Genomic DNA, 14,040 nt, shown 5'->3' on the forward strand with positions numbered 1-14,040 from the left:
ACATCATGAATCTCGCACTGATAGACCCATTTCAACTGGCACAAGACTCTCCGGATGCTCTCACAAATGATCTCAGTTAGTATAGCCCGTTGCGTGTCCTGCGCATTGAGTCAATGCCGCGTTTTTCCTTAGCAGAAGGGCTGACCCGAATAGGATGTGGCCATGCCACCACTCTTCGATTCAGTCGAAAGGGTGATTACCTGGCATCAGGGAGAGTAGATGGCAAAGTTGTGATATGGTAAGTCAAGTCAGTCTCTGACCATGCTCCCTTCGATCAGATTGAGATACAAACCGCCAAGGCACGACTGACCTGAGAAAGGGATATGGAAACGTTCGGTGTCGCCATGAGACTTGTGGGTCATTGGAAACAAATTCAAAGTCTCAGCTGGTCTCGAGATGGCCGGTATCTTCTCACTTCATCTCAAGATTGTCGCGCCTGTCTTTGGGATTTACAAACCCAGCAACGGATACGGACTGTCAAGTTCGAGGCACCAATCTATACGGCAGAACTTCATCCATACAATCACAACCTTTTCGTAGCCTCGTTGTTCGAGGACCGCCCCTACCTTGTTGACATCACGAACCCAGAGTGCATCAAGAAAATCCTACCCACCACTCCTCTTAATGACGGCGAGAGTGTCTCTCGGTCCGAGAACAAGCAAGCCACCACCTCAGCCATATTCTCTGTCCTCGGCAATCACATCATCACAGGCACATCGAAGGGGTACATAAACATCCTCGAAACAGAAACCCGGAAAATCATTCACTCCACGAAAATCTCATCGGGCTTGATCTCGCTGCTCCGTCTGACATCCAACGGTCGCCAGCTCCTCGCCAACAGCACTGACCGTATCATTCGTACCATCAACCTACCTGATCTTTCTCTCATCACGCCTTCGACTGCTCCACCGTTCGAGCCTACCAGCGAAGACGATGCTCCCGACCCAGCCACGTTGGCTGAAAACATTGTCCTCACCACAGAACACAAATTCCAGGACCTGGTGAACCGTCTGCGTTGGAATCATTGTGCTTTCAGTCATTCATCGACTACTGGCATTGCCGACTATGTCACTGCATCGACGTACATGAAAAAGGACATTTACATTTGGGAGTTACGCACGAATTCACTGCTTCGCATTCTCGAGAACCGTGAGGAGCCCGCTATCATCGAATGGCATCCATCGCGGCCGTTGCTTGCCTGTACGAGCATCGAAACGGGGAGCATACAAATATGGGGCATAGAACCACAACAAAAGTGGTCAGCGCTTGCGCCGGACTTCACCGAAGTGACCGAGAATGTTGAATACGTGGAGCGCGAAGATGAGTTCGACACGTACCCAAAGGAAGAGCACCAAAAACGACGTCTCGATCGAGAAGACGAAGTTGTGGATGTTTTGACCGTGGAAAGAAAAATGGGCGAAGAAGAGAGCTTCGTTCTACCAATGCTATATAATGTCGAGGACAGCGATGGAGATGACCAGGAACTGGTGCGTATGGGCGTTGGCACCATGAGGAAAAAGGATTTTCACGAGGGCAAGGAGTACGAGAACGAAGCTGATGAGCCAGCCAAAGCTGCTCGCAAGCGAAAGTATTAGTGGCCGCCAACGACCTATGGCATCCGTGCGGCGGGCAGTCCAGGACAGAGTCATGATTTCAGCACGATTAGGTAGCACTGGGTCGGGAGGTGCTCTGCTTATATAGGTAGTTCTGTCGAGGATCTTTAGGCAAGGAGTTTGGATTGGCCTACGAATGGAGTACGCACTGGATCGAGCAAATGGATTGACTTCAATATCTCGTTATACCTGTGTCCCTAGCCTTGAACCTTGCATTGGACTGCACGGGTTGGCGTAAACCAGGGACACTAGGCTTGCAGTTGTCGCTTCGGCGTCAATGATGCCCAATGGGAGGATTGTGCTGACACTCAACACTCGCCAATGGACGCCGATGCTTGACGCCCAGGGAAGAAGTATGTACAAAGGGACGTGGAAAGCTTCAGCGGGCTATTGACTAGTGGGTGTATAACTCCCTACTCCGCGGGTGGTTCTACCATCCGTCCTTCTTTCGAGCATTGGCATCCACTAGCGCCCGCATTTAGTAAGGGGTAAGCAAGAGGGTCAGTGTGAAGTTCGCTTGCAGGACGGAGCAGGGATATCCGCAATGCATTTCGCATGGCGTTTTCAGTTCTGGTTTGACCAGGGAGAGGAAAGGTGCGATCGCGGTCCCTACAGATGGAGCAATTCGAGATCTGCAGCAGACCGAGTGCATGCGACTGGCTCTGGGAGAGCAGTGCGAGGGCGATGGAGCTCTAGAAGAGTCCTTTGTTTTTGACATAAGTAGACGTAGAAGCAAACAAAAGAATTGAACGTGACATAGCGCAGACAGGCGGGACACCATCCACTACACGTCCTTTCTATCTGACCCGGTAAGGAGGCACCATCAGTCGCCAGTGCCCAGTAGCTGCTGGTCCCCTTGCTCAAGCCGGACGCCCAAAGCCCCTGCCGCCGCCATCGCCGCCGCCGCCGCCGCAGCCAGAATTTCTCACGAGATAGTCCATCACCACAAGGCATCGCCGTCGAGACGCCAGAGTATAACTCGCCTGCCCTCGAACTCCTCGACTCCCACACTCGCTACTCACACCGTCTGCTGGACAGTCACATTCCACGCCCTCGCTTCCCATCCTATCGCAGGGCAACGCCGTCCGCTCCTTCGAGTCACTTCCAGTCGCGCTTGCGTCTTGACCGTTTCCGGGTCGTCCACTCCCTTGCGCCTGTTGCAGATCCTAAAACATTTCGTGCTTCACTTCGACGCCGCACTTCACCCGTTGCCACTATCTCATTGCTAGGCCGGGAGGTCGGTTTTAATCTTCTACAACCCGATTGACGTCTCTATCACCTGTTTGCGGATGGTTGGCTAAAGCGATGCAAGCAGCAATGCCGCCGCCCCCTCGCGGGCCTGAATTGTCACCGACGTCGACGACTGGAAGTGATGGATGGTCAGGTCTTAACAACTACAACCAGATACCGCGCAATGATGGAGCCTTTGCTTCTTTGAATGGCCCAGGTGATGACTATCCTTCAAAAGCACCTCCCTTTCCGCGCCCCGGCGCCAATGGCGCGAACTTCCCTCCGGGCGGTCTTGATCCTTTAGGCCAACGCCGTCCCTCCGAATCAGGTTCACGTGGATCGTCAAGAGCAGGGTCAGTCGCAGCGTCTCGCTCGAGTGATGGCACGTTGGCAGACGACCAAAGTAGGAAATACAGGCGGATGGAAGCGCAACTATTCCAGCACTACACTGTTCTCAAGGGATATTTGAAAGGGGGTGCACAAGTACCGCCACGCCCCAACAAAGCTCGAGACAAGCTGCTGCGCCTATCTCCTGTGCAATTCCATGAGTTGAGCACCGATGTTTTCGATGAACTCCAACGGAGACAAGCAGCCACACCGCTACCTGGACGGCCCCCGCGGCAGCAGAATGTTCCTCCATTTCTACAACCCCGGCCAGATTTCCACGAGAAGCGGAACCAAGCAAGGCAGAAACTCTCATCCTTGCAAGCGCCACGATTTAAGGACTTGTCGACCGATGTGTTCTGTGAACTGGAAAGGAGATTCCCCCAGTTTGCGAGGTCCGAGGGAGGAAGGAGGGAAAGTTCTCGGTCACACTCAAGGGGTCCTGGTAGTGTCGCCTCGAGCAACGGTGGAGGGGGCTATGGTTTGCCGTCAAGAGCTCAAACATTTGGTCCCGGTCCAACGGGTTATTCTCAGAGACAGGAGTCGGTCACCAGCATCCCGCAATTCGACAATCCACCAGTGAACGACTATGGCCGCCCAATGGCAAAGCAATTTCAAAGTAACACCATCACCCCGAATAAAAGCATGATGGTGGAAGATGAGGATGAGACGCAAGCTACAGACTCGAGATACGACCGGTCAAGCGATGCTTTCGGCCTGGAGAGCTCTCTGACGAGTCCAAGGAGCGACAGAGATACTTCGGCCACCTCACAAAGCGGAGTCAGCTACAATCCTAAACCTCTACCACCTGTCATGACCGAGCTGCAGGACAAGCTGGCAGATCTGGAAGTCAATCTCGAAGCAAAAGATGCAGAACTACGAAGTTCGAGAGCTGAGGCCGAGAAATGGAAGGTTACTACCGAAGACCTGGAGAAGAAGCTACAAGCGGCGGAGAATCTTAATCAATCCCTGAAGGAGGAGATTGAAAAACTCAAGGTCGAACAGCCTAACTATAGTGGGGAGAGTGTGTTGTGGAAAACCAAATATCTCAAACTCGATCAAGACCATGAGCTTTTGCAGAATCGTCTCGCTCAGCAGCAAGAACTGACTGAAGAAGTTCGCCGGCAAGGTCAAGCATTCTTGGAAGAGATGCGAGCCATGGCTGAATCGGGAGGCAACCCTGATCGTGAGCAGAAATTGCAAGCCGATGTTTCCAAACTGGAAGAGGAAGTCAAGGAATGGAAAGCGCGATATGTCAAGACGAAAACACAGCTTCGTAGTGTGCGCGCCAGCTCGCTCGGGCTCAGTATCGCTCGACCGGACGCAAATCGACAAGCAGCTGCTCTGCAGGATCGAGAAGGCCTGGTCAAAGACGTCCACGTCACCAAGTTCCAAATCTCGATTGACGAACTACTGAGCATTGCGAGGTCTGATAACCCTGCAGCCGTGCTTGACCACATGAAGACCGTGGTTTTGGCTGTAAGGGGCATCACCTCTGATGTTGATGCTGCCATCACTGACAAGAATGACGAAATTACCAAGAAACGAGCAAAGATGAAGAGCAAGGTCTCCGTTACTGCCAACAATCTTATCACTGCATCCAAGAATTTCGCTTCCGCAAACGGTCTGTCACCCGTGAGCCTTGTTGATGCTGCTGCCTCCCACCTGACCGCTGCCGTCGTTGATCTTCTCCACACGGTCAAGATACGACCTACACCTCCTGGAGAGCTGGAAGATGACGATGATGGCACTCTGGAGCCTCTGCAAAGCAATGGGTATTTCAACATTGCCGAATCATTGAGACGCCGTAGTGCCGTGGAAAGCGTCTACAGTGCCTTGAGCACTCCACCGGAAACCAGAAATGGTTCCATGCAAATCGGACACCAACGGAATGGTTCAAGCTATCTAAACGGCACCGGTCTAGGGATTCAGTCCACATATGGTCCTAGCCAGGAGGAGGCTGATCTTGAGGATCTGAAGGTATAGTTTTGCAATCCCTGGGTGAAACGTTGGGCTGACTTGATTGGACAGATGTACCTTGAAGATCAAACTGATGGCCTGGTTCAGTCCATCACCTCGCTGGTCGACGCCATTCGCAGTGACGATGCCACGGTACCAATTCAAACTCACATCAGTACCATTGCAGGAACCATTGAAAATGTCGTGACCGCTGTTGAGAGAACCAGCAGCGAGCCTTCTTCCTATCAGACGCTTTTAGTTGAGAAGTCACAACCTATCGTAGTGATATTACAGGACTGTCGCGAGAAGCTGCTCCAGGCAGGCGCCGACGCGGCAACTTATAATGGAACGCAGCAAAGCAGAGAAGTCACCCAGAAGCTGCCACCATTGGCATTCCAAGTCGCTCGCGAGACCAAAGAGCTTGTGTCCAGAATCATGGCCGTGGAAGCTGGGCGCGGCGAGGAGGACTTCAGCTGAGGCGTTGTTTGAGCACTATCACGACAGGCAAACGACCCCCAAAATAGGCTTCCCTGGTTGAAATAGATTTGTATATATGAACCCTAATGTATCAATACTTCCGCGGGATAATGGTGGTTCCACCGTGGAAGAGAAGATGACTACGGTTGCTCATATAGCTCGCAGCAATACGTCTGCACAGCTACGTATAGGTACGGATAGACGATGGTATCGACCATCTCACCCAGGGAGTAGGTACATACTGTCGGTGCGCGACGTACGGATACCCCTGTGGCGTCCCCCTATTTTCAAGTCACGTGCTGCTTGGCGGTCCAATCGACCTTGTTGGGTCGAGCTCGAGCATTTTCTGTCCGCTCCGTTCAGAAAAGATCCGGCCAAAGGAAAAGGCTTCTCTTTACATCATTGTACATTACAGATTGAATTGTATTATATCATCGTGGGCTAAAGCTAGAGGCATTTCTTGAGAGTAGCAGCATATTTCGACGATTCTGCCCTCTGTTCTTGTACTTCTACCGGTAGTCTCATCATTTAGCCGTCTCATACCTGTACGGAGTTGCCGCTCGTTGCGTCAGTATTGGGGTACTTGACAGCTTCTAGTCCCTCGTCGATCTGCCTGGTGAGTGCTTGCCCAGCTGGAGCGTCCCTCCCGTCTGCTCCGACGGGATGCGTTGCGCGGGAATGAGCTGACCGATGGATAGTCGCCTGCGAGTCACGACACCTGCCACGGGTTGCCATCACGACTGAAAATTCTCAATCACGTGATCCGGGAACTGCCTGCGTAACGCGTAACGAGCCTTCCCTGAAGCATCGACCCCTCATCACCTCAATCACAAATTCGTGACCATGGCTGCTGTGCCCCGCTGTGTCAATACTAAAATTCACGCCTTCACCCCGCGGATTTCTTCTCGTCCATCATCTCTTCTTCAACCTCTCTCTCATCGACCTGCTACCGCCACTCCTTGGACTGTCCGAGCTTTCTCATCTTCTCCTGCAAACATGGTTATCAAGGCTTGGTTCGACGTCGAGTATACCGACCCAGCTCTCGACCGGGCTCGGGCTGATGCTAAGCGATCTGGTGGTCAAATTCCTCCTCGTAAGCTTGCCCCCTTCTCTTGTGTTTTGCCCAAACCCCACGCACCCTGGCCAAAACTCGCAACGGGTGCCCGCATCACACAGCTCGAGCCACAGCCGTTGACCTCGCCAACCGCTTGCTTGCTTTTGAGCTCCTGAATGAACCGTCACTGATCTCTTGTTTGCAGCTAAGCGGGGTCGTATCAACTTCAACCTCTTCGACGATGTAGTCCCCAAGACCGCCGAGAACTTCCGTGCTCTCTGCACTGGCGAGAAGGGCTTCGGTTACAAGGGTAGCAAGTTCCACCGAATCATTCCTGAATTCATGTTGCAGGGTGGTGACTTCACTCGTGGTAATGTAAGTCCACCTGCGTCACAAGAGTTGGAATAGACACATGCTCATGATGAATTAGGGCACCGGTGGCAAGTCCATCTACGGCGAGAAATTCGCGGATGAAAACTTCAAGCTGCAGCACAACAAGCCTGGCCTTCTCTCCATGGCCAATGCTGGCCCCAACACGTAAGGAACCCACCCACAAAATATGCAGGAATACGTACCCTGACCATGATCCACAGCAACGGCTCTCAATTCTTCATCACCACCGTCGTTACCTCGTGGTTGGATGGCAAGCATGTTGTCTTTGGTGAGGTCGCGGACCAAAAGAGCATGGACATCGTCTCTGAACTTGAGAACACCGGATCCGGCACCGGCCAAGTCAAGCTGGAATTCAAGCCTGTCATTGTCGACAGCGGTGCTGAGAAATAGATGCCTCACGGTACGAGACGCAAGACTGCAAAGTTTGAGCAGGACAAAAGCTGTGGACCGACAAGAGAGGCCTAGGCTTTCACATCACAACCACTCATACATGGCCGTAATGTCGAGTGTTGAAAAGCAGATACACGTTAATAGGAGAATGAAAAGTTGAGCCTATCGATGGCATGAATCTCCACTATCCAGATAATCAATGTCCTGCATTCCCACGCTTGCTCCCATACCATCCCTCCAACATGAAGCGCGTAATGCTACTGTGAAAGCCGTATTTCAGATGTCTATCTAGGTACTCCTTTGTATCTACTACACTCAGACATCCTTGTCATCTAGGGTGCGACATGTCTTGATGGCCGGTAGGGTGCTTCACCATTTCGGATTAGAACATATCATCACCTATAGGCCACCCCGCCTTGTTAAGACTTGTCCGTACCGACGAAAAAGGCGATCAGAACGGAATTGTACCCCCGTGGTAGAGACTCAAACGATCAAGCATTCTCGGTCTCAATTCCTGATCAGGGACTTCGGTAAGGTCATATAAAGTCACCCACCTTTCTTTTTCCTTTCTACCTCGCTGACATGAAACGTAGATGGAATGAAACGGCAGAGAGCTCTTGCGATGCATACTTTCGCGCCTCCGAGGCGGGGATCGGATGTATCGAGACCGACATCCACGTCCCGAAGGACGGCTACTTGCCCATGATTTTCGACTCCGGCCGTGATCGAGAAACTGGTGACAGCGAGCAAAGTGGGAAGGCGACGTGTCACCCTTCCAGAAGGCAATGCTATAACCCAAACCCAGTGACCTGCCCTCCAAGGGTTTCGTTTAGGAGTTGCATTTGCGTGACGAAGCTGGTTCTGTCCGGGACAAGAATTTCCCCTCGCTGCCAGACATGATTGAGAGCATTCACGAGAGCGGCGTGAGCGTGGCGCTGCAACTTCGATTTCATGGACAAGGTAGCCGTTGTCAGTTGAGTTCAAGTTGTTAGGTATCTTTGAAGCGCCAGGCGACCTTGTCGTGCCCATGCCGGCGACATCCTTCGATACGGCAACTATTGCCAACCTAAATATCTATCTTCAGGTTAACGACTGGGCCTATGCCTACCAAGACAACAAAGCACCGACGCTACCGGCCGGTCTCGTGGGCTGTTCGAGGGTTGAGCGACACGATCAACGGTCCGACTTCAGCTGGATTTTGTCGACGGCGCATCGATTGAGTTATCAAAGATACGGCAGATGAGTTGGCTGAAGAAAGACTGGGAGATCAGTAAGAGGAATATCAAGGATGTGATTACCGAAGGTAAGGAGAAGCCACACCAGAAGTTGGTCAGCGGCTGGTACAGAAACAAAAAAGCAAAGTTTTTTAATTCATTCTTGACTATGAAGGTAAGGATGAGAACAAGGTTTGCTGAACTGACGATCCAGGCTCATACTTTATCTTTGAAGCTTTGCTGAACTTTCTTTACTATTGCACAGAGACTTTCTTCTGAAGGGATCCAGGCCTTTTCCGGAGTCGAGAAGCAACGGAGGTAGCCGAAAATAAAGGTTTTTGATGAGTATTGATATTTTGTCTTTGGCTTCGACGGCAAACGGTGCCTACATCAATAGTTCTCGGAAAGTCGAAACAAGTGCACAGGGCATCAATGTTGTACGCACAACGAACACACTCCTTATCTTGTCATTTTGCGGTCTCTTACATCACAGAATTTACAAAGATTAGCATTCGAGATGGCACCGGGACCACCATGGCTCATTTGTACGATAATGGGCTCGTACTATAGGCGATCAATCAACCCACGCGAAGGTCAATTGCTTGGGCTGTTGTAAGCTTTAGCCTAGTTCGCCCAAGCTTGCAAAGCTTCCAGCCAAATGGTCTTCGACTTGCTTATTTGACCCGAATGGGTGTGTGCCAAGGGGACCAGCATGGCCGGGGGCTTGACCATTGGCCAGGCGGCCGAGATGTGACGAGAAGCGATCTGTCATGAGAGGCGACCTCCGACCATTCAGGTAGGTTGTTCTGGAGAATCTCTCGAGTACAATTCCACCACTCTCTCTCCTCAATTGATGGGCCTTGATAATAGGGGGTCCCAGAGTAGTATTCGCTGCCGACCGAGCCAGTCAAATGAGGCAGCACAAAAACTAGAAACCCCGTCTGGTGCGCCCTTTGTGGGTTTTTCCATGGATGGTATTCTTATCTCGCTCGTCGGGGCGCGCCACCGACCCGGTTGAGAAATACGAGGATCCAAGGCCGATACTTTTCGCGTGCGTGTCGGCGCCTACCACCAAGCAATGGTGCTTGCCGACGATCAAAAGCACATCAATCTGTGTCTTTGAAGGCTGCCCTGGCGCGTCCTGTCTACATATAGACGACTTCTCTCCCATTTTTGCGGTGACACAAACCCGCCCCTCGGTCCTTTGAAGCTTGTTGTTCGAGCTCTCTTGAGAACATTTTGGGTGTTCAGCGGTTGTGCCCATCATCTGAAGACAAATCGCCGAAAATGGCCGTCTCTTACGAAAAGTCAGGTTACGACCTGGAATATCAACCCGAACAGATCCCGACCGGTGGGAAGCATCGCTCCGTCGTCGCGCCCGACGCTTCAGGTGCTGTCCATGGCGAATCGTTTGTGGCAGGTGATACTTTGTATGCTAAGCTGCAGCGTTTGGCTGGACGATTTGGTGTGGAACAACGTGGCATCGAGCGCGTCCCTGAAGATGAGAGGACCGACAAGTCAACGTTGAAGGTTGGCACGATGGTACGTCTGAGCACGAACTCAAGGCCTTTAATCCCCCGGGAGGCGATTCATGGCTAATGAGGGAGAAATAGTGGTTGGCTGCGAACATGGTGGTTTCGTCCTTCGCCATCGGTGTCCTTGCTGTTCCTGTCTTTGCGCTCGGCTTCGTCGATTCCTTCTTGGCAATTCTATTTTTCAACCTTCTGGGTATCTTGCCCGTGTGCTTTTTCTCGACGTTTGGGCCGAAATTCGGTATGAGACAGATGATTTTGTCGAGATTCTGGTTTGGATGTAAGTGGTCACAAAAGTGGTCCCTCGACGACTTCCTCCGTATGACATGTGCGCGTTGCTAACAACGCGGTGGACTAGACTACGGTGTCAAAGTGATTGCCATCTTCAACTGCCTCGCTTGCCTGGGCTGGTCGAGCGTCAATGTCATCGTCGGCTCTCAACTCATCCACGCCGTCAACCCTGATGTCCCTGGTTATGCGGGCATCATCATCATCGCGGCCTGCACTTTCCTCGTCACCCTCTTCGGATACAAGGTGGTGCACATGTACGAGATGATCTCGTGGGTCCCATGCTTCATCATCTTCCTCATCGTGCTGGGCGAATTCGCGCACCACGGCTCGTTCGAGAACTTGCCCATGGGAAGCGGAGCGGGCGAGACGGGAAGTATCTTATCATTCGGCGCGTCGGTGTTTGGCTTTGCTACGGGCTGGTCAAGTTACGCAAGTGATTATACCTGTACGTTTTCTGTCCATCTCTGTCTGGCTTTTAAGCCTTGCGCTTGTGCAGTGCTACAGCACGACCTCGTTGCTAACTCTCTCCTACAGGCTACCAACCAGTCACCACGTCACGCCTCAAAGTCTTCATCTACGTCTTCATCGGCCTCTTCTTCCCGCTGATGTTCACCGAGGCGCTTGGCCTGGCCATTGCCACCGCGACCGTCAACGACCCAGCGTTTGCATCCGCATACGAGGCCAACGCCGTCGGTGGGCTCTTGCACCAAGTACTCGTGCCCCCGTTGGGCGGGTTCGGCAAATTCTGTCTCATCATTCTCGCGCTCAGCATCGTCGGAAACAACTGCCCCAACATCTACAGTTTGACCTTCAGTCTCCAGATTCTGACCCACTACGCCCAGAAAGTGCCGCGCTTCCTCTGGACGTTCGTCGGCACCCTCGTCTACGTCGCGATCGCCATCCCCGGGTATAGTCACTTTGAAGACGTCCTCGAGGATTTCATGTTGATCATCGGGTATTGGCTTGCTATCTACACGGCCATTTCTCTCCCCGAGCACTTCCTCTTCAAGAAGGGCTTCAAGGGATATACCCCTGAACACTACGATCAGCCGAAATGCCTACCTCCTAGCTTTGCCGCCCTGGGGGCCTTTTGCTTTGGGATTGTTGGAGCTGGTGAGTTGCTTTCCCCCTCTCCTTGTTATTCGGTTCTCCGTCCGCCATCACATCACCCCTTTCCGTGCCTGGTCTCGTTGTTTCTCAGAAAACAAAAGGATCAAATCAAATTACGGCCTGCTAACGCGTCATAAAATGATACAGTCATGGGCATGGCTCAAGTATGGTACATCGGTCCGATAGGGAAATTGATCGGAACCGGATACGGCGGAGATATCGGATTCGAACTGGCTTTCGGATTTGCCGCGTCGACGTATCTTGTGTTTAGGACTTTTGAAATTCGATATTTCCATCGTTGAGAGAGAGAGAGAAAAAGAGAGCGCCCTTTTCGTCGGCGTGGATTAAAAGAAAGGAACGAACTGGACACGATTGAACGTGGTTTCTTCTTGAGGCACATTGAAGTAAGAATTGAAAACTATTGTAATACGATGAAATAGATGGGAATACGACATGCTTCATTAGGGATTCGCCTCCGCGAGGTGTGTATGTACATGTGTAGCCTGTGTATCTGTATGTATGTGTGTGGCCTGTGTATGTGCATGTGTGTAACGTGTATTGCAATATGATAACTGCCTACCTCCTCTAACTCCACATAAGGTGGCACTGGTCCCTTTGTTTTCTCGTTCTCAAAGCTTTTTGGATCTGGCCTGAGTTCAGCATTGTCTCCAGTGGTCATGGTTTTCAGTGCCCTTGAGAGTCCAATTCCACTGCTCGACCCAGAATACAATCCTTTCATTTGTGTCAACTTGCTTGACCGGTATGTCAGCTGCGGAAAGACCAGTTCGACAAAAGGGATTTGAGTGCGCTTAGAGCGAACGACGGCAGGAGCCGGAGAAAAATGGCCGGGCTCCGGAATAAAACGACGACCAATCAGACGGATGTTCCTCTGAACGTCGCAAACGCGTCTTTCGACAGGACGGTCGATCCATGCAATTTGACAAGCATATCTTCTACCTGAGTGGATGTGTCTTTCGACGCGTTCGGGGCTTCATTCGACCTCAGATCTGGTCCGGGGCCATCGGAGAGTCCGACAGGCCAGATGAAAAGCGCATTGGGGTTGTCCAAGAGTCAGGGTTAAAGGCCCGAGCAATCGCTAGATGTCGAGGGTAAACGCCCTCCTTATCCGACGGACGTGAATCAGACTGTCGCCGAAGACGAAGGAGAATAATCACAGATAACAGCGGTGGCAACTTCGGGCAGAGGCCCCGGGGGAATGAATACCTTGCCGCTGATTCGGCCACGGACATGAAGGTCCACAACATTGAGCACTTTGTCGCCCGGGCGCTTGCCTTTTTCAAAACGATATTTGCGCCTCTGCTCGGACCTACTTTGGGTCGGTACTTGGTAGGGATGGGAAAAGTTGCGCAAGAGCAACTGTGGAATGTAGTGCTGATACTGCTCCATTGGGGCCAGGAAGGGAACTGTGAAGAACGCTGACTTCTATGAGACCAAAGCCCTTATAAGATCTGTTCTTTGTCCGACTTACGAAGGATGTTGTATTGCTCAGGAGAGCCCTCTGACTTTCGTTGCCAGGAGAATCTAGGCTATGATACCGCCATGGGATCAGGCAACGGCGGGGTTATGGCACCACATCCGCACATGGAAAGATTGCAGCCAATGAGATGTTCGACTGTCCGGGATCTTGTTGAGACAATCAATCAGGAAATAATGGGCAAAAGTTCAAGTTACACCCGGCTCAGCCCAGCCCAGCCTTACGAGGCACCGTTGGCAACAGCTTCAGCTGCTGGCTGTCCTTTTGAAACCCAGACTGTCATCCCCAACACTCTGAATCCTTTACCGCCACTCCTTTCGGCTCGTTACTCCCTTCCCAACAACAAGACGAAGTAATACCGATGTCGATACTTCTCCCAGGTCAGCATCGGTCGGGGAATATGACACAAGGCACGAACCGCGAGCTTTAGGGAAACAACTATGGCGCACAAATTGGGCACAATCACGGTTCGATCGTATACAAGTGACCTACAACTAATGTCCGTACCGGTGTCTCGTCCTCCGGAATAATTAATAAATACTGACTCTACGTTGGAGTAGCAACTCCACCCCTTCTGCGATCGAGCCGCCTCGCCCATTGGCCGTCATTGTCAAACCGTGAGAGGTTGAAAGGTTCCATGTTCTCTATAGAAGGGTTCCAGGGGAGACCCAGACCATATAGATGTCTAGCTATCTATAGGCAGCCCAGGAATGACCTCAGGAGGCTGGTGAAGCCTATAGTGAAGCCCCAGTTACCCCGGACTCTGACAGTCATTCCCTTCCGGCGCGGCCGCGATTTGCGAAGATGATACTTAGGACAGGGCTCCTGGTACAATTCCGGGCCGTTCCGGGCCGTACCGTCCACGGTACTTCAATATGCGACATGGCCGTCCATATTG

General features: G+C 51.9%; 5 protein-coding genes across 5 annotated transcripts; 4 read left to right on the forward strand and 1 right to left on the reverse strand.

The window, feature by feature from the left end:
- Positions 1-5: 5 nt before the first annotated feature.
- Positions 6-1,595, forward strand: PV08_03303 (uncharacterized protein; the record flags this gene model as incomplete). The annotated part of the gene is made up of 3 exons (XM_016377659.1): positions 6-75; positions 154-238; positions 320-1,595. 3 exons carry the CDS (start codon positions 6-8, stop codon positions 1,593-1,595), a joined length of 1,431 nt encoding a protein of 476 aa, XP_016239229.1.
- Positions 1,596-2,930: 1,335 nt separating this feature from the next.
- PV08_03304 (uncharacterized protein) lies at positions 2,931-5,663 on the forward strand (the record flags this gene model as incomplete). The annotated part of the gene is made up of 2 exons (XM_016377660.1): positions 2,931-5,207; positions 5,259-5,663. The coding sequence occupies 2 exons, from the start codon at positions 2,931-2,933 to the stop codon at positions 5,661-5,663; spliced, it is 2,682 nt and encodes an 893-aa protein (XP_016239230.1).
- Positions 5,664-6,659: 996 nt separating this feature from the next.
- PV08_03305 (peptidyl-prolyl cis-trans isomerase) lies at positions 6,660-7,500 on the forward strand (the record flags this gene model as incomplete). The annotated part of the gene is made up of 4 exons (XM_016377661.1): positions 6,660-6,756; positions 6,923-7,092; positions 7,148-7,254; positions 7,311-7,500. 4 exons carry the CDS (start codon positions 6,660-6,662, stop codon positions 7,498-7,500), a joined length of 564 nt encoding a protein of 187 aa, XP_016239231.1.
- A 2,501-nt stretch (positions 7,501-10,001) lies between these two features.
- PV08_03306 (uncharacterized protein) lies at positions 10,002-11,949 on the forward strand (the record flags this gene model as incomplete). Its single annotated transcript, XM_016377662.1, has 5 exons — positions 10,002-10,256; positions 10,328-10,526; positions 10,605-10,982; positions 11,072-11,650; positions 11,795-11,949. The coding sequence occupies 5 exons, from the start codon at positions 10,002-10,004 to the stop codon at positions 11,947-11,949; spliced, it is 1,566 nt and encodes a 521-aa protein (XP_016239232.1).
- An 838-nt stretch (positions 11,950-12,787) lies between these two features.
- PV08_03307 (uncharacterized protein) lies at positions 12,788-13,054 on the reverse strand (the record flags this gene model as incomplete). Its single annotated transcript, XM_016377663.1, has 1 exon — positions 12,788-13,054. The coding sequence occupies one exon, from the start codon at positions 13,052-13,054 to the stop codon at positions 12,788-12,790; it is 267 nt and encodes an 88-aa protein (XP_016239233.1).
- Between the last annotated feature and the right edge of the window lie 986 nt (positions 13,055-14,040).

This window comes from Exophiala spinifera (genome assembly GCF_000836115.1).
Source record: "Exophiala spinifera strain CBS 89968 unplaced genomic scaffold supercont1.2, whole genome shotgun sequence".
NCBI classification, from domain to species: Eukaryota; Fungi; Ascomycota; class Eurotiomycetes; order Chaetothyriales; family Herpotrichiellaceae; genus Exophiala; species Exophiala spinifera.